Raw genomic sequence first — 18,546 nt, 5'->3', positions numbered from 1 at the left:
TTTTGATCACAATCACTGGACCAAAGTGTTCCCAAGATGGAAAGTAAAAACAAAAATAGATGCAGTTTTCAAAATAAAAATAAGTGCACTGTTTGTAAAAAAATGTTTCATAGCTATTTTTTTTTACTGCACAGCACATTCCAGAATGTTTCCAGAAATGTTATTACCTCTGGAAGTTCATCAATATAAAGTATTTCTCTTCCTGCTATAGACACCCAATCACCCTCTCTTGGAAACTGCTGGTGTTGTCTACGTTGCCGTCGCCTTCTCTGCATTCGAGGTGAAGCACATCCCTCATCAACTTCACTTTCAGATGAAGACAAAGGAGTTTGAGGAGAAATAGTAATTTGACTACCATTATGCAGCTGGGAAGAGGAGCTATTTAGGTTAGTCTGTGATGTAGTAATTTTAAGAGATATATCATCTGTAAAACAAGTGGAAAAATGATCTAATAAAAATCAACATGAAAATAAAGTTGCAGACAAAAAAAATCACGATAGCTAACCAAACTTTTAAAATATAATACATCAATAAAATATGCGCAAAGAATATCTTTATGCAAGTAATACATACGCATACCGGTTATATATATATATACAGAGTCGAGTCCAGTCACAATATTATGACCATCCCCCAATGCAGACATCATACATGCCTAGTGAATCATACAGCGCACATGTCAAGTTCACACATTGCAAGCATATAAGGCTTAATGTTGACATCCATGAACACAGTAACAGCCTCTGTCATGGGCAAGGCAGGATCACTGGCTATCGGGCCAGGGGTGCCAGCATTTCGAAACAGCGGACTTTGTGATTGTGAAATGCTCACATGATGCAGTGATGAAAGTGTATCAAGACTGGACGAGTAGGACAGTTTTGACGACCCGATGTGTCAGTTGTGGAGGCCCCATGCACCATTGATCCCAGAGGTGAACATCGGCTGAAATAGTTGGCCAGGACCGATCGGTGCACTACTGTTGCTCAACTGGCTGTCCAAATGAACCGTGGGCCACCAAAAAGGTCTCCAACGCGACAGTGCAGCAAACCCTGTTGCGCATTGAGCTCTGGAGCAAACGCTTGGTGACAACACCCATGTTGATGGCCGTTCATCGCAAACAATGCCATCAGTTTGCACAGCAATACTGACACTGGACCCCGGCCAAGTGGCAATGAGTGGCCTTCTCCAATGAATCACAGTTTCTGCTCTACCGAGTGGATGGACGGTGGCGTATTAAGTGTGAAACCTCAGAGAACAGGCACTCAGACATGATTGTTGGCAGAGGGCAGGCTGGTGGGGGCGGCGTTATGGTCTGGGGAATGTTTTCATGGTATGGTTTGGTTCCGCTGGAGGGCACCCTAAACGCAAATGGTTACCTATCGATCATCGCCGATCAGGTACACCCATACACGTTGACTGTGTTCTGTCGGGGTGATGGTATCTAACAGCAAGACAATGCACCATGCCACGTCACCAGAATTGTCCGTGAGTGGTTTGAGGAGCACGACAAAGACTTGAAGCTACTGCTTTGGCCACCAAATTCTGCGGGTCTTAACCCAATTGAAAATCTATAAGACCACCTCGATCAACACATCAGACAGATGGCTCCTCCACCAAGGAACCTACAGGAACTCCGGGGTGCACTGCAGTCTGCATGGTCACAGATATATTGAGTCCCTCCCATTGCGGCAGGTTGTGGTGCATGCTGCGAAAGGTGCATATTCTGGATACTAGGTAGGTGGTCATAATAATATGACTGGACCCTGTATACAGGGTGATTCACTACCAGTGCGACAAACTTGCAGGAGGTGTAGGGGGCACAAAGACGAATCGGAATCACATTTTGCAGCGTCCGAAATGCCTTCGGCATGCGGTAGAGGATGTTGAACGGGATGTCGCATGAACAGCGATTCCGCTGGAAATCATTTGCGAACCGTTTCTGTTGAAGAAACCAAGTAGCAAAAGTCCTCCAGAGTGGATAATCCACAGGCTCCAATGATTGGACGCGTTGCAGATGGAATGAATTCATTTGGTTTGTTGACAGTATCCTCCATACAGTGGATTGGGAAATACCCAATCGTTGGCCTATCGCTCGAGTACTCGTACTCGGATTGCCTTCTGCAAGACGTAGGATATTCTCGTCATTGTCTGGCATCCTCGTCATTCGCTCTCGATTCATGGTACTTCTCGTGAAACAACCAGTCTCACGTAACCTTCTGTGCACATGTGCGAAAATCGTATGATGAGGAGCACGCCTGTGCGGGAAACATTCCTGGTACAAGCGCAGAGCGACACGCCCATTACATTCCGCAGCTCCATACGCGAGGTGCATGTCGGCCAGTTCAACGTTTGAATACTCGTCCATCCTACTGCCTTGGGAACTGGTTCGCAAATACTGACTTCCAGCGGGATCGCTGTTCATGCGGTCTCCCGTTCAACGTCCTCTACCGCATGACGAAGGCATTTCGGACCCTGCAATGCTATGTGATTCCGATTCGTCTTTGTGCCCCCAACACCTCCTGCACATTTGTCGCACTGGTAGTGAATCACCCTGTGTGTATATATATATATATATATATATATGTATGCATGAGACATTCATTTCATATGACTATCTGTCCATTCAAAAGCTCCTGATGAAGCAATGGAGGGATGCCACATGGATAAATGTTTTATTCCATTTCCTACTTTAACTTTTTACTTTGCTCTTTTATTTTCTTTATACTTCTTTCTACCATAGTTTTTAGCTATAAGATTATATAAATTAGTAATTAACTCGTAAAATTAGTATTTAACTCATAAAATCCAATGTGAATTGGCTGTTGCTAAACATACTAACATGTTAGTCAGCATCATTAGGTCTTAATACCTGAAATGCAGCTATCTATGTTATAAATACACCTACCTGCAACTCCAAAATGAATCCTAAAATGATTAGGACCTTTCCCTAAGTAAAATAATGTGTGTAATGTTTAATTTAAGGCTTTGAATGGTTTGAGAAAGCTCAATGCTGATAGGATTCTTCCTCTTGCTCAGATTAGGTGGGTCGAAAACTGCTAGCTTGGGGAGATACACGGACTAATACATTAATGGTAGCCGCTGGCAGAAGTTAAAGTGATTCTTACACTGCTTCTATTGGAATGAGCAGCAGCCTGGAAAACAAGGTGCAGGGGATTTCAGAGACTGCTGGAAGTCACTGCAGAACATGGGCTGTGTTAGGGTAGCTAAGAATAGGAACAGGTGCATGTATGCTTGCATGTACACCAATGCTAGGAGTTTGATAAACAAATTTGATGAATTTGAGGTATTGGTCAAAACATCAAAGGCAGATATTGTTGGGATATCAGAGACGTTGTGTCACAGAGATATAAGGAATGCAGAATTGGAATTTGTGGAGTACAATGTGTACAGGAAGGATAGACAGGATAGGAATGGAGGAGGGGTTATGCTATTAGTTAAGAAACACATAAAACCTAAGGAAGCACAGCCAGTCAACATGGCTGGACAATGCTGTGTCGAGTCAGTTTGGTGTGACATGAGCACTGGGAAAGCAAAACTGAGAGTAGGAGTGTTTTTTTTTTTTTTTTTTGATTTGGTAGTTGTTGGCGCATCGGCTTCTGTGGCCATATTGCACCTCCCAAGGTTTTTGCAGTACTTTGATCCAAGCCCGAGGCGGGAATCGAACCCGCGACCTTTGGGTTGCCGGGCAGGTACTTTACCCACTCAGCTAGCCCGGTCGGCTAAGAGTAGGAGTGTGTTTGAGGCCTAATGACTATGATGAGTATAATAAACAACTGTACAGAGAAATAGTGTGCGCCAGTAAATCAGAGTGTATTATAATGGGGGATTTTAATTTTCCAGATAGTGACTGGAATTTGTGGGTTGATCACTCACACACTAGCAAGGCTTTTGTGGATTTATTGGATGATTGTTTTCAACTGCAGCATGTTCGGGAGGCAACTAGAGAGAATAATACTCTTGATCTGATTATTAGTAGTGATTCTTCATGCATTAAAAATCTGCACATAAAGGAACCACTAGGTGGCAGTGATCACAGTGTGCTGAAGTGAGATTTACTCAAAGAGGTAACTACCATCAGGGGTAAAGGGAAGGGGGCTAAGGTAAAGAAAGCCAACACGAGAACGACGAGAAACGTTGGATAACTTATGCAGAAAATTAGTTTCCCGATACCGGACTCTAGCGCTGCTCGCTCGGTAAACAGACGGTAGGTGTTATCGGACTGGAGCCGAAATCGAGAAGGGTATATTGATTGACAGGTAGGCATGGCAAATGATGAAATGATTGGTGGTGGACACGACAGAGGACAAGCTACTGTGTAATCATTGGTTGGCATTATAATGTGTATTTATGAGTAAAGAATGGGGCATAATAGTTTTGTAATGAACAGTAAACAGGTAATAGTAGCGATGAATCTTTTAAAGGTGGAAAAAATTTGTAAGGAAAATAAAATGGTTGATTTTTTGATGAAAACTAAATTAATAAAAGTTTCGTTCTGTTCATTTTCATGTTCTTCATTATGTTTTTTTCTCATTATTAAAAGCAGATTTTTGGAGTTCATGAGTGTTTTTACTATACTGTTGATTTAGGTTTGGTTACAAAAAAAGGAAAATGTTTCTTCATTTTTCATTATATTTCGTAACCTGACCTTAAATGGTAGATTAGGAAATAACAGAAACGGTTTCCTTATATTTAGTGACCTAACCTTACACGTTAAGTTAGGAAATAATATAAGAAAAGAAAGAAAGATTCTGTATGTATATAGTGAATAGCTGTTGAGGTGTTGATTGACGTTATGATACATGTGTATCTGCACGAGTGTCTTTAAAAATAAAACTACAGTAATAAAAAAATAATATTTTGTTCATAAACAATTTATGCACTAGTCCGCATGATTCTAAAGAAAAAGGGTTAGGTTATCCCCTCCATTTCGGGAGGGGTTCAAGCTCCCATGGGATTCAAGTGGAGGTAACCTGACCTTTTTTCACAATTAGGGCATATTATTGAACAGGAAAATAAAAATACAGTCATAAAAACATTTATTTTTTTATGAATGTATTTCTAAATATGACTGTGATTCTAAAGAAAAAAGGTTAGGTTATCCCCTCCACTTCGGGAGGGGTTCAAGCTCCCTTTGGAGTCAAGTGGAGGTAACCCAACCTTTTTTTCAACATTATGGAAAGTTACCATTAGTGCTTCTGAGTGCTACTAAAATGATACTAACTGGATGTTATCGTGTGTGTTGTGTTTGCACACCAATCAGCACATCATTTGCCACGCCTACCTGTCAATCAATGCATTGTTCTCGACTTTGCTCCAGACCGATAACACCTACCGTCTGTTTACCAAGAGAGCAGTGCTAGAGTGCCATATTGGGAAACTAATTTTCCACGTAAGTTATTCGACGTTTCTCATTGTTCTCGTGTTGGCTTGCTTTACCTTCGCCAGGAAGGGTTTTTGCTTTCGTAAAGGTGACTACGGTGGTCTGAACAGTATTTAAATTCTATTTGGTGGGACCAACTGATAATGTTACCAACAGCAAATTCAAAATGGGAAGCATTCAAAGAATTAATCTTGGAAGCTACTACGCTTTTCATACTAACTAAGAAATATTGTACAAGGTTTAGGCCTAAATAGATGTCAGATGAACTAATGAGACATGTGGCAGAGAAGAAAAATGCATGGTATACATATAAATTAACAGGTAACATGAAAGCCTATGTAGATATAAGCTGGTCTGTAACCAAATCACAAAGGAGGTTAGGCAGGCCAAGGCAGATTACAAGAAATCCTTGGCAAAGAATGCAAACAAAAACAGCAAAGAGTTCTTTATTTATGTAAACTCTAGAAGGAAGGGGATGAATCAGATTGGTCCACATGATATTGATGGTTTAACTGTTGATGATCGTGCTCAGGTAGCTAACAAACTAAATGAGTATTTTGCATCTACATTCACACATGAGGAGTTATTCAGGGAGCAGAATGACAGAGGTGAATTAAACTCTGGCAGTGAGCTAAATGATTTTGTAATAACTGAGAGTAAAGTGGAGGAGAAATTGCTGAAGATAAACATAAGAAAGGCACCTAGGGTGGATGGGATCTATCCACTTATATTAAAGGAGGCAGCAAAGGAAGCAGAAAACCCTTAGCCATAATTATGACAGCTTCCTTGGACTCAGGGGAGGTACCCATAGACTGGAGGTGTGCAAATGTGACCCCAATTCACAAAGGAGGATCAATGGCTGACACAAGTAATTATAGACCTGTGAGTTTAACTTCTGTTCCAAGAAAATTAATGGAGGAACAGATTAAAGAAGCACTGCGGGATCATCTAAATAAGACTTCAGTTAAAGCTCGGACACAGCATGGGTTTGTTAAGAGGAAGTCTTGTCTGACCAATTTGATTGGATACTATGATGTGGTCACAAAGGAACTGAATGTCAGAATTAATTTTGATATTATATACTTGGATTTCTGGAAAGCTTTTGATACTGTTGCACATGGAAGACTGCTATACAAATTGGTGAGGTATGGCATTAAGGGTAAGTTGCTACAATGGATAAAGGGATAGTTGAGTGGGAGAAGACAGAGAGTGGTAATCAATGGACAGGGCTCTTTGTGGACAATTTTATTAGTGGAATCCCCCAGGGTTCAGTGTTGTATCCACTGTTGTTTTCTGTATTTATTAATGATATTGATGATGGTATATCAGGCTTAATGTCCAAGTTTGCAGACAATACGAAGGTTGGCAGGGTTGTTAATGACAGTACAATGCTGCAACAAGGCGAAGCTGTTAATGACAGTACAATGCTGCAACAGGATCTAGAAAAGTTGAGCAGATGGGCTGAGAGGTGACAACTGAAGTTTAATATTGACAAATGTAAAGTACTGCATATGGGAAGCAGTAACCCCAGAGTAACGTATCAACTGTGTGTGACTACACTGACAGTGGTAGAGAATGAAAAGGACCTGGGGGTAATTGTGCAGGCAGACATGAAGTTCTCTGAGCAGTGCAGACGGTCTACAAGAGTAGCTCATGGTGTCTTGTCAAAAATATACAGGCAGTTCCTGCTTTACAAGTTCCCAGGTTTACGAGCTTTTTTTTTTTTTTTTCAAGTATCAACAAAATCAAAAATATGAACATTAATTGCAAAAAATAAATGTTAAACATTCATAAATACTGCATTTCAAACAACGCGCATAGGTATACAATACAGTATACCTCCACTTTACGATATTAATCCATTCCAGAGGCAACATCGTATCATGAAAATATCATAATGTGAACCCAATAGCATGTTTTTTTGGTAATTTGTCCCACGACCTTGGAAGTTGAAATTTTCGCTGTATAACTCTAAAAGGTTGTTTTTATAGTGTAAATTGTATTAGTTACCAATTCAAATCATTAAAATGCACTACACTTTCATCGTTATCATATGTTTGGTTGTAAGAACCAATTCTGAACGGCTTTGTAATATTTTTTTAAAGCAAATTTCTGGAGGTCACGATCATAAAACAATAAAAACAATTTGCCCTTTCCGTTTTATTGGGTTTTCTGTTAGTGCAATCAATTATAAATGGGTAGTAAACTCCATCTTATTTCATTTGAGAAAATACCAATAGCTGGAATTGTGTGGTTTTTTTATGTTATTCTGGTGAAATGTGTTTCTCCTTTACTGAAATCTTCAATTGTATAAAAAACATAAATAAATTTTGGGAATCTTCTCTTCATTTCTTGTTACTCCACGCAAATTGTGTTAGTTACAATTTGTGCATTCCGTTAAAAAATGCTTATGCACGCTATTGAAATTTAAAAAGAAAAGAAAAAATTATCTTGGAAATAAATGCCTCTTGAAGCATTTCTGAAGAAGATGACTCGTTGTGCAACAAACCAGCAAGTGCTGAGCCAATAATGAGTGTGCATTTAGTCGATGATGAAGAATAAACTTCTTTAACGTTTGTAAGTCATAAATAATTTCTTTATTATTATAATTTGCTTGGTTTTACATGCTTTGGATAAATCAATCATTGTTTAAACATAAACTAATTATGCTAACTAATTTCATTGTTGAGAATGTAACTCCTGTTTTTAACATTATGTCTGTGGGAAATAAATTCCCGCTTTACGAGCGCGTGCCAGGTACAAATTAACTCGTAAAGTCGGGAACTACCTGCACAGGAATTTTTCTAGCAGGGATAAGCAGGTGATTATCCCCTTGTATAAGGCAATGGTCAGGCCACACCTTGAGTACTGTATACAGGTCTGGAGGCCTCATTTTAAGAAGGATGTAGAGCAGCTGGAACGAGTACAGAGAAGGGCAACAAGATTAGTGAATGGAACAAAGGGTTGCTCATACGAAGAAAGGCTTAAGTTTTGGAAATTACAGTGTCTGGAGACTAGGCATCTGCAAGGTGATCTGATTGAGGTGTATAAAGCCTTGAATGGTTTGAGCATGCTCAATGCTGTTGGGATTCTTCCTATTGCTCAAAATAATCGCCTGAGAAGACAAATTCAAATTGAGGAAAGATAGTTGTAGGAGTTGTGCGGAAGTTTGCCTTTAGCCAACGGGTGTTTGATTGCTGGAAAAAAAAACTTCCATCTGGCGTTGTAGAAGTTGATAGCTTAAATAGATTTAAGGCAGAACTAGACAATCATTTGCAGTGAGTGGATGGGTGAAATGAGAAGGGGATTTTTTTTTTTTTTTGGCTGATGCTATATAAGCTTGCTTTCTTGCACCATGTGCCTTTACTAATGCTAATTATGCACTTGAGGGGACAAATTTGTTAATTACCATTCATTACACAATATGTAAATTTATTATATAAAATGTCATTTGTTACACACCATAATTTCTTTCATTTGTTTATACCTACACTCTGCAAATTGAAATGCATTCACTCTCCTAACTAAGGTTGTATCAGAGTTTTTAGATTAATAAACTTATTTTAATAATAATATTCTCCAAAATAATTTCATTTAACTTCAATTTCTTACACCCCTTTCTTATTTCATATAATCTATTAATCTCTTTTTTTTATAGTGCAGTCTCTACAGTCAACCTACAATGCATAAAGTAGAACATACCTGGCATTTGTGGATCATATATAACAAATTCTGGACGCAATTTACTGGCACGTTTTCCTTTCAGAAGAGGAACCAAACCTCCAAGGTACTCCAAGAACAAAGTGTATGTGGCATTACCTGTCACAATGTCATCATCATGTCTAATCATGGTACAATGAAGGCGAATGTTGTTTGGAGGAGGAGTGGAAACAAAATCTCTTAAGTGATGCTGATCAGGAAGATAACACTGTTAAAATTAAATAAATTTTAATAATCAATAAAAAAAATCAACTGGACCATACAGTAAAAATCTGCATTTAAATTCACCATACAGTAAAAATTCAGCATTTAAATTCACCATACAGTAAAAATTCTGCATTTAAATTCACCATACAGTAAAAATTCTGCATTTAAATTCACCATACAGTAAAAATTCTGCATTTAAATTCACAAAAATAAATTCCATTGAGAAAATAAGAATATAAAATCAAACAGTATAATCAAACAGTACAATATGATACAATTTGAAATTAAATATAGAAACAAAGGAATATGTAGACTTAAATAAATAGACATCAAAATGATAATTTCATGAAATTCTGACTGTTGTATAATCAGAGCCGGATTCAAGCTTGTTTTGGCCCTAAGCTAAAACATCTATGAGACTCCTCTCTCTCTCTAACAGTTCACCTGTGACAGGGGTCCGGAAAATTTATAGCCCGCAATTCACCACCAGCAATTAATCACTAGCAGTTTACCACCGCATCAGTTTATCGCATAAACAATTTATAGCCTACAAATGATTGCTAGCATATTTTACAGTCTAGAAACAATGAGATGTGTTTGGTCAAATCATAAAAAGTTATTTTTTATTTAAGTTTCTGCCTTTTTTTTTTTTTTTTTTTAATGTGAACCCCAAACACGAGACGTATTAGAACCTATAGTACTTAGTACCGTGCTTGGGTTTGAGGTTGAGAAGATGAAAGAAGATATTTGTTGACATTGGACTTGAACTTCTGTAGATTGTAATTTTCAGGAAATACATATGAAGGAAGGTTGTTCCAGAAAACGGCAGTTGAATGAATAAATGAGGAAGATGAAAAGTTGGTTCTGTGGGTTTGAAGTTGGACAGTAAATGGATGTTGGCTGGTGGCGGCACGTGTTCGGACTGTATTGAAACAGAGAGAGCGGGAATTATAGAAGCCAATTCAGAAGAGCAGTGCCCATGGAAGTATCTGTAGAAGAGGCATGCAGCAGAAACAGTACGTCTATGAGACAGCGAGTGGAGAGACTCTATTAGAGATGAATCATTAATTAACCTAACTGCCCTCTTCTGAATGGAATCAAGAAGCCTGAGAGAGGTTTTGGGGGCACCACCCCAGATGTGGGAACAATATTCCATGGCAGGGTGGATTTGCGATTTATACAGAGTGAGCAGCTGTTTGGAAGAAAAGTAACGCCGAGAGAGAAAGAGATAACCAAGTTTTTTAGATGCAGAGGAAGCAATATTTGTAATGTGCTTGTGCCAAGAGAGATTAGAAGTCAGGGTAATCTCCAAAAGAGATATATCATTTTGCCTAGAAATCAGAGTGTCACTAAAGATAAGCATAGGAGTAGAAGAATCCTTTTTGCGAGATATAAGACAAGACTGAGTTTTAGAAGGGTTGAAATCAACTAAGTTGTCTTTGCCCCACTGAAGAATTACCTGAAGATCAGCATTTAAGGAATTGGTAGCAGATTTTCGAGAAGTTGAGGCTGATTGAGCAGGACAAGGTTTCTCAAAATGGAAAGTTGAATGCAATGTGCTATCATTGGCAAAACTATGGATAGGATTTCCAGTCAACGGAAGAAGATCATTGATATACAAGAGGAAAAGAGTGGGGGAAATAACTGAACCTTGGGGGACACCGGCATTAGTGGAGAAGTTAGAAGACAGAGAGCCATCTACCATCACCCTCAGTGAGCGATCAGAGAGAAAACTGGATAACCAATTACTAAAAACAGTTGGCAAACCATAAGATGGAAGCTTGTTTAGAAGACCTTTATGCCAAACACGATCAAAAGCCTTTGAGATGTCAAGAGCAACTACTTGTGTTTCATCGAACATTTCCATTGAATTAGTCCATAAATGGGTAACATAAGCCAGAATATCTCCAGTGGATCGACACTGACGAAATCCATACTGGTGATCGTTGATCAGACGGAAGGTTTCTAGGTAGTTTACGAGTTGGCAGTTAATTGATTTCTCCATTACTTTAGAAAGAGTAGAAGTAATTGCAATGGGACGATAATTGGATGGGAGGGATTTGTCACCCTTTTTAGGAACTGGCTGGATATGAGCAAATTTCCAAGCAGAAGGAAAAACACCTTTGGAATAAGAAAGTGAAAAAAGGCGGCAAAGAATAGGAGTAAGTTCAGGAGCACAGGTTTTGAGAACAAGTGGAGAAATACCATCAGGACCTGGAGCTTTCTTAGCATCAAGATTCATCAAAATCCTCCTGATATCCTTTTGAAGGAAGACCACAGGAGGCATTGAATGGAGCGTGTTGGTGGGAGGTGTTTTACCAAGATCATTAATTCATGAGCTGGAAGAAAAATGGGATGCTAGCAGGTCAGCTTTATCCTTGGCTGAAGTGACAATAGAACCATCTGGTTTGGACAGAGGTGGGAGCAAAGATGGGCAAAAGATGTGGCCAATAGCTTTGGCAAGAGACCAGAATGCTCGGCTACCATTAGGGCAAGAAGCAAGTTTTCTACTCTTAGCCTGTTCAAACTTTAGTTTGGACTGATTAATAACTGCTTTACAATAGTTGTGAGCTTTGGTGTATGCAGAAAATGAAACTGAAGAATTAGAAACAAGCCAATTACGATATGCAACATTCTTCTCTTGAACAGCCTTAGCACATTTATTGGAAAACCAAGGTTTAGATAAAGGACGAGATTTTAAAGGTAAGTGTGGGATAATTGATTTCATTCCTGCAAGAATAATTTCACTGACACGATCTGAGCAAAGTTGACATCAGAAGTTTTGAAACAGTAATCCGACCAAGGAAAAGAAGAAAAGAAGTCTCACAGGTCATCCCATTTTGCATTCTTGTAATGCCAAACAACGCGTGGTTGGGAATAGCCATGAGATAAAGGTTCCATTGGAGAAGAGACAATCACCAAGTTGTGATCTGAAGTGCCTAAAGGACCTCTCGCTTCGACTGGGTACTTAGAAGGGTTGTTTGTGAGAAAAAGATCAAGCGTATTGGCTGTATGATTAGGATTGTCCGGTATTCTTGTAGGTAAATGAACAATCTGTGCTAGGTCATTAGTAATTGCAAAAGCCTCAGTATCTCGACCTGCTTGGTCGGTGTGACTAGAAAACGGAAGCCAGCTGGAGTTGTCAACATTAAAATCACCAAGGAAAATTACTTCACTGTTAGGAAAGTTGGACTGGAGAAAGTCAAGTTGCAAAGAGAGGAAGTCAAAGAGCTCCAAGTGATTAGTGGAGTTGGGAGAAGGGTAGAGACAACAGATGAATTTGACACAATGAGGTAGAGAGATTTTAAGCCAGAGAAGATCAAAGAGAGGAGATTCCAAATTGCCAAGTCTCTGACAGGGAATATCAGAACGGACATATGCACAAGTACCACCTTTGAGGCGAAAGGAATCATACAGTGAATAATTTGGGCATCTGAGATGAGCAGTAGATGAATCAACCAATAACTGAGATTTTGTCAGAAAAAGTACATGGGGTTTGGCAGACTGCAAGTGGAAATGGACATCGTTGAGATTAGAATTGAGACCACGTATATTTGTGAAATGAATGAGGAAGTCCTTGGGAGGTTTAGATCTTTTCGCAGATAAGCTTGCTCTATTAGTTTGACAATTCATGGTGTATTCAATAGTAAGAAAAAGTAGGTGGGACATGCTGTATGAAGTAATGAAATTTTTGGATATGGTGTACATGTGGTAAGAATATACTCAGATCCTTGACATAACGTGGCCTCGACAATGCTCCCTGCATACACACTACTCGGACTCTCCAGTCACTATCTGGCAGAGTAGAGGTAGTAGAGACTAGCTGATCTGGAAGCTTCCTAGAGAGTTACCAATAGGTTCAGTCCGGTGCACTAACTAGCGGCCGGCCTGCGAACACCGTTTTAGAGCTGTACCTTTGAAATGTAAGGAATATTGGATCTCGCCACGACGTTCATCATAACCTCAAAAGTCAACAATCATACTGCATAATGGAAGAGATAGGGAAGGGTTGACCGAAACTTAGCTCTAGAGCCTTAAACTATGATTAGCATATTTTTGGAATTCTATGAACTATGAGGGAATAGTACGGAAATTAAAAACACATGTATGGAAACATGTAATTTAATAGGTAGATTATGTATTTTAATAGTTACATGTATCACAAAAATTGTAAAAAATCCATTATTTAAACAATATAACAATTTGTTAATTTTAAACTAAACTAATTATAACATTAGGTATGTCATAGTACACTGCAAAAATTCAAAATGAATGTTTATGCAATCTTCAGAATCAGTCACATTGGGATAATTAATTACTAAGAAACTGTAATATTTACAACACAGTATGTACATTATTAATAAGAAATATTATACGCTATACCTCTTAGATAATCAACAATATCACCCCATTCATTGGATGCACCAATAAGCCTTTTAATTTGTTCATCACAGTCACGATAATTCTTTTTTTTTGTGTCCCGGATCACAAGGTACTGATAGAATCTGGTGGTTTTCCATTCCGACCATGTACTCAAATCAGGAGCAAGCAGATATGCACTTTATGTACGGTTTGGCGGATGGCAATGCTCTGGGGGCTCGTTGTTTGTACCATGAAAGGTTCCCAGAATGAAGATGTCCAGACGGAAAAACGTTTGAAGGTATCCATTGCCGCCTTTGTGAACGTGGGACCTTTACACCTCGTGCTGCCGACAGAGGACGACCAAGATCTATGACTTCTGAAGTAGAGGAGGAGATTTTGGATGTTGTGCATGCTACTCCTGGAATCAGCACACGCAGAATAGCAATGTAACTGGCTGTTCAATGTTCAACTATTTGGAGAGTGTTGTGAGAACACCAACTGTATCCTTACCATCTGCAATGGGTACAGGCCTTGTCACCAGCAGATTACCCAGCGTGAGTAATGTTCTGCCAGCGGTTCTTGCAGCAGTGTGGTACAACTCCTCACTTTCCTGCCTTAGTGATATTCACAGATGAAGCATAGTTCACATGAGACAGAATCCAAAACTTTCACAATCAGCATGTATGGGCTGAAGAAAACCCATGCAATTCTTCCATGACTTCACCAACAGCGGTTCAGCCTCAACATCTGGGCGGGTGTTTTTGGTGATAAGTTATTTGGGATCCATGTGCTTCCAAACAAACTCACAGGGCAGGCATACAGAAACTTTCTGAAAAACAATATGCCTGATTTCTTGAACAACACGCCACTGATCATTCATCAACAAGTACACTTCATGCACGATGGCACTCCCGCACATTTAAGCCACCTAGCCTGCAATTACCTGAATTGAAGGTATCCTGGTCGGTAGATGGGTAGAGGTGGACCAACTGCCTGGCCTCCACATTCACCTGATTTAAACCCACTAGATTTCTTCTTGTGGGGCCATTTAAAGTCATTGGTGTATTTGACTCCAGTAGCTGATGTGGAAACTCACCGCAATCAAATTGTGGCAAGTTGTTAGACAATACGAAATATGCCAGGAATTTGGCATTGTCTTTGCGAGTCCATGAGACATCGATGTGAGTCCTGTATTCGGGCAGAAGGTGGTACTTATAGCCTACTAGTTATAAGGTGATGTGAACAGTTAAGTGTCATAGACAGACCTTCAAATCTCGGAAACTAAGCATTTCCGGAACTATGTTGATATAAAATATTTTTATTGTCTACATATGAGGAACTCATTCCTGAAGTTATGCTGTGTATTTTTGAGACACCCTGTATAACTGCATATAATAATAATAACATGCCATTTTTAACAGTTTTGCTAAAACCTGCTTCTTTTCCAACTAGGGTTGTGATATTTAGTTTTTAGTAGGGTTGTGATATTTAGTTTCTACTTATGGATATCATCTCTATTTTCTCTGGTTGCTGACAAAATGCTTATTATAGCAACACAATATCTTGTTTCTATATCATCATTCATTAATAAAATAACTTATCTGGCAAGAGAGTTAATAGATGAATAATAATTCAATGTTTTAAGAAATTAATCATGACATGGTTTGTGCAAGGGGAGTAAACAAATAGGAACTCAACTAGGAAGGAAATATGTGATTTACTGAACTGTTATAAAACTTCTAAAATGGTATAACATTTACCTTAATTGTCTGGCCAAATAAGTTACACACTAGGGCCTGTAAGCATCGAGGTAATGGCAACTTGTGGACAGAATTTTCATCTTCGAGACAATGGTAGAGTGTGAGACGGGACAAAAGCTGAAGGGATGCAACTCTCCTTGTAACCCATCCAATATGGATGATGCTGCCAGTGGCAATAAAAAGACGCTTATCATTATGGCCCCAGGTGAGTGCAGTAACTGGACTCTAGGAAAAGCAAATAAATACACAAAAAATATATCATTTAATACAACATCTTTATTTTTAATTACACTACTCCTTATGAATAATATCATTTAAAAATGATATTACAAAAATGTTTTTGTAACTAATACATTTCTAAATTTTAATTATATACTTTTAAGTTATTAGATTTTTGCTTAATTTTTAGTAGAATGTGATCTGGCTGCCAACTGATAAGAAAATTCTCAGTGTTCTCATTATCATTGGCAAATAATACAAGAAGCAAGCTTATAAAGCATCAGCCAAGGGAAAGAAAAAAAACTTCCCACACAACCTGTCCATCCCCTCCAACAGTTGTCTAGTTCTTGAATTTATTCAAAATACCCACTCCTACAACAACAGATTCAAGTTTGTTCTAACAATCAACCACCCACTGGCTGAAGGCATACTTCCACACTATTCTATAACCATCTCTCCTCAATTTGAAATTATTCTCCCTCATGTGTATAGTCTAAGCAAGAGGAAGAAGGCCATCGGCATTGAGCTTCTCATTCAGATCACTTGCAGATGCCTACTCTCCAGATGCTGCAAAACTGGCCTTTCTTGGCAAGATCACCAGTGATGTATTTGGGCCAGAACGCACCAGAACAATATTCCGGTACTTTTTTCTAAATGTCATAATAGAAAATCATTAAATTTATACACCTAATATTATGAAACAATGGCATAATCAAAGGGGAGGGAGAAATACCTATTTTACCCATTGCTACTAAAAATATATATTAATAGTAATCTTTAAAATTAATAGATTTCTTTAAAAACAAAAATATAAATTTCGCAATGAAACTTGGAACATATCTTACTAGAGTACAATGTGTTAGATAAAGAGATCCGACGAATGAGATATACTGTGATGTGTGCGAATGCTGCATTTTGATTCGCCATGAGCTGAACACTAGAACTGGTTGTTCTATGAACAGTGAGTCTGAAGTCTGATTCAGTTACTGTACAGTTGATGTGGCGTTATCATATAATCTTCTGGAAAACGAACATTCCAGTACTATTTTTTTTAGCAATACAACTCTGAAGACCACCCTCTTGTTCCCATCACCAATCTCTGTGCCCTTCTTCGCACCTATTGCAGCAGATCTAAGTCCTTCCTAAAATGAGGCCTCCAGACCTGTATCAGTACTCAAGATGTGGCCTAACCATTGCCTTGAACAAAGGAATGATCACCTCCTTATTCCTAATGGCAAAAAATTTCTGTATATCATTGACAAAGCCCCATGAGCTGCCCTGGCACCTGTCTGCACTGCTCAGAGAACTCATATGTGACTGCACAATTACCCCCAGGTCTTTTACATTTTCACCTATCCTGAGTGTATTACAACACAGTTAGAATGGTAGGATTACTGCCACCCATATGCAGTGCCTTGCATTTGTCAATGTTAAACCAAACATTTAACTGAACATGAAGTGGGAATATTTTTCAATGATCCCACTGCACAGAATTTCTCAGCTCATCTGACTAATTTTTCTAGATCTTGTTGCAGTAGCTTAACTTGATTAATTACTGTCATTAACCACCCTCTTAACTTTTGTATTATCTACAAACTCAGACATTAAGCTTGATATACCTCCATCAATATCATTATAAATATAGACAGCAATGATGGACCCCCAGCACTGATCTTTGGGGGGACAACTAATAACATTAGTCCATTAAGAGCATTATCTATTGATAACCACTCTTGTGTGTTTTCTCCCACTCAAAAATCCCTTTATACATAACAGTAATTTTCCTTTAATGTCATACTGCTCCAATTTGTAAAGTAGTCTTTTATGCGCAACAGTATCAAAAGCTTTACTGAAACTGAGTATATGATGTCAGAATTATTTTTTGCATACAGTTTCTTTGTTACAGCATCACAGTATCCAATCAGATTGATCAGACATAATTGCTCCTTAATGAATCCATGCTGGGATCACAGTATAATTGCATTCATGGGAAATATATTGTGCAAAAAAGGACAGGTGGAATAGAACCAGGGTATATCTGCCAGGGGCATAGGTTAATGATGTTGTAGAGCAGATATCTTTTAAGGGTGCAAAGGTGGGTATTGTTTTGCACATTAGCACTAATGACATTAAGAGTAGGAGATCTGCATACTTAATTAACAAGTACAAGTCAATGTTGAAAAAAAATCGGAAGATAGGGTTAAATTTGAAAGCAATTACAATTCTGTTCAGAGGCAATAGGAGGGAGTATATGATGAGAGCCTTGTCAATCAATTTGGCCCTGGAGAGATTATGCAAGGCTCATGGGGCAGAATTTTTCCCAACATGGTCTGTGCTTGTTAACAGGAGAGACTGTTTCTACAAGAATAGAATACACTTAAATAGAAAGGGTGCAAGAATATTTGCTGATGCTATTGAGGCAGTATTAGGTGGATCGGAAAACTACTAGCTTGGGGGAATACACAGACTAAAAGATTAACAGTGGCTGCAGACAGAGGTGAAAGTGATTCTTGTGCTGCTTCTATTGGAATGAGCAGCAGCTTGGTAAGCAAGGTACTTGGGATTTCAAGGACTGCTGGGAGTCATCATGGAACAAGTAAATACATGGGCTGCATTAGGTTAACTAAGAGTAAGAACAAGTGCATGCATACTTGCATGTACACCAATGCTAGGAGTATAGTAAATTAATTTGATGAATTTGAAGTGCTGGTTAAGACATCCAAAACAGATATTGGTGGTATATCAGAGATGTGGTATCACACAGATATAAGGAATGCAGAATTGGAATTTGGTGAGTACAATATGTACAGAAAGCATAGACAGGATAGGAAGCGAGGAGGGGTTATGCTGTTAGTAAAGAAACACATAAAATCTAAG

General features: G+C 38.7%; 1 protein-coding gene across 1 annotated transcript in view; it reads right to left on the bottom strand.

The window, feature by feature from the left end:
• LOC150083695 (tubby-related protein 4-like) overlaps window positions 1-18,546 on the bottom strand; it is a 148,430-nt gene that overhangs the window by 44,907 nt on the left and 84,977 nt on the right. The window contains exons 7-9 of the mRNA XM_090378571.1: window positions 15,451-15,675; window positions 9,104-9,329; window positions 168-424 (exon numbers count right to left, since the gene is read on the bottom strand). Of these exons, the coding sequence (XP_090234697.1) occupies window positions 168-424; window positions 9,104-9,329; window positions 15,451-15,675 (708 nt within the window). The remainder of the gene's footprint in view (window positions 1-167; window positions 425-9,103; window positions 9,330-15,450; window positions 15,676-18,546) is intronic.

This window comes from Mastigoproctus giganteus, chromosome 7, assembly GCF_048544385.1.
Source record: "Mastigoproctus giganteus isolate SK-2022 chromosome 7, ASM4854438v1, whole genome shotgun sequence".
NCBI classification, from domain to species: domain Eukaryota; kingdom Metazoa; phylum Arthropoda; class Arachnida; order Uropygi; family Thelyphonidae; genus Mastigoproctus; species Mastigoproctus giganteus.
This window is presented reverse-complemented; position numbering and strand designations above follow the sequence as displayed.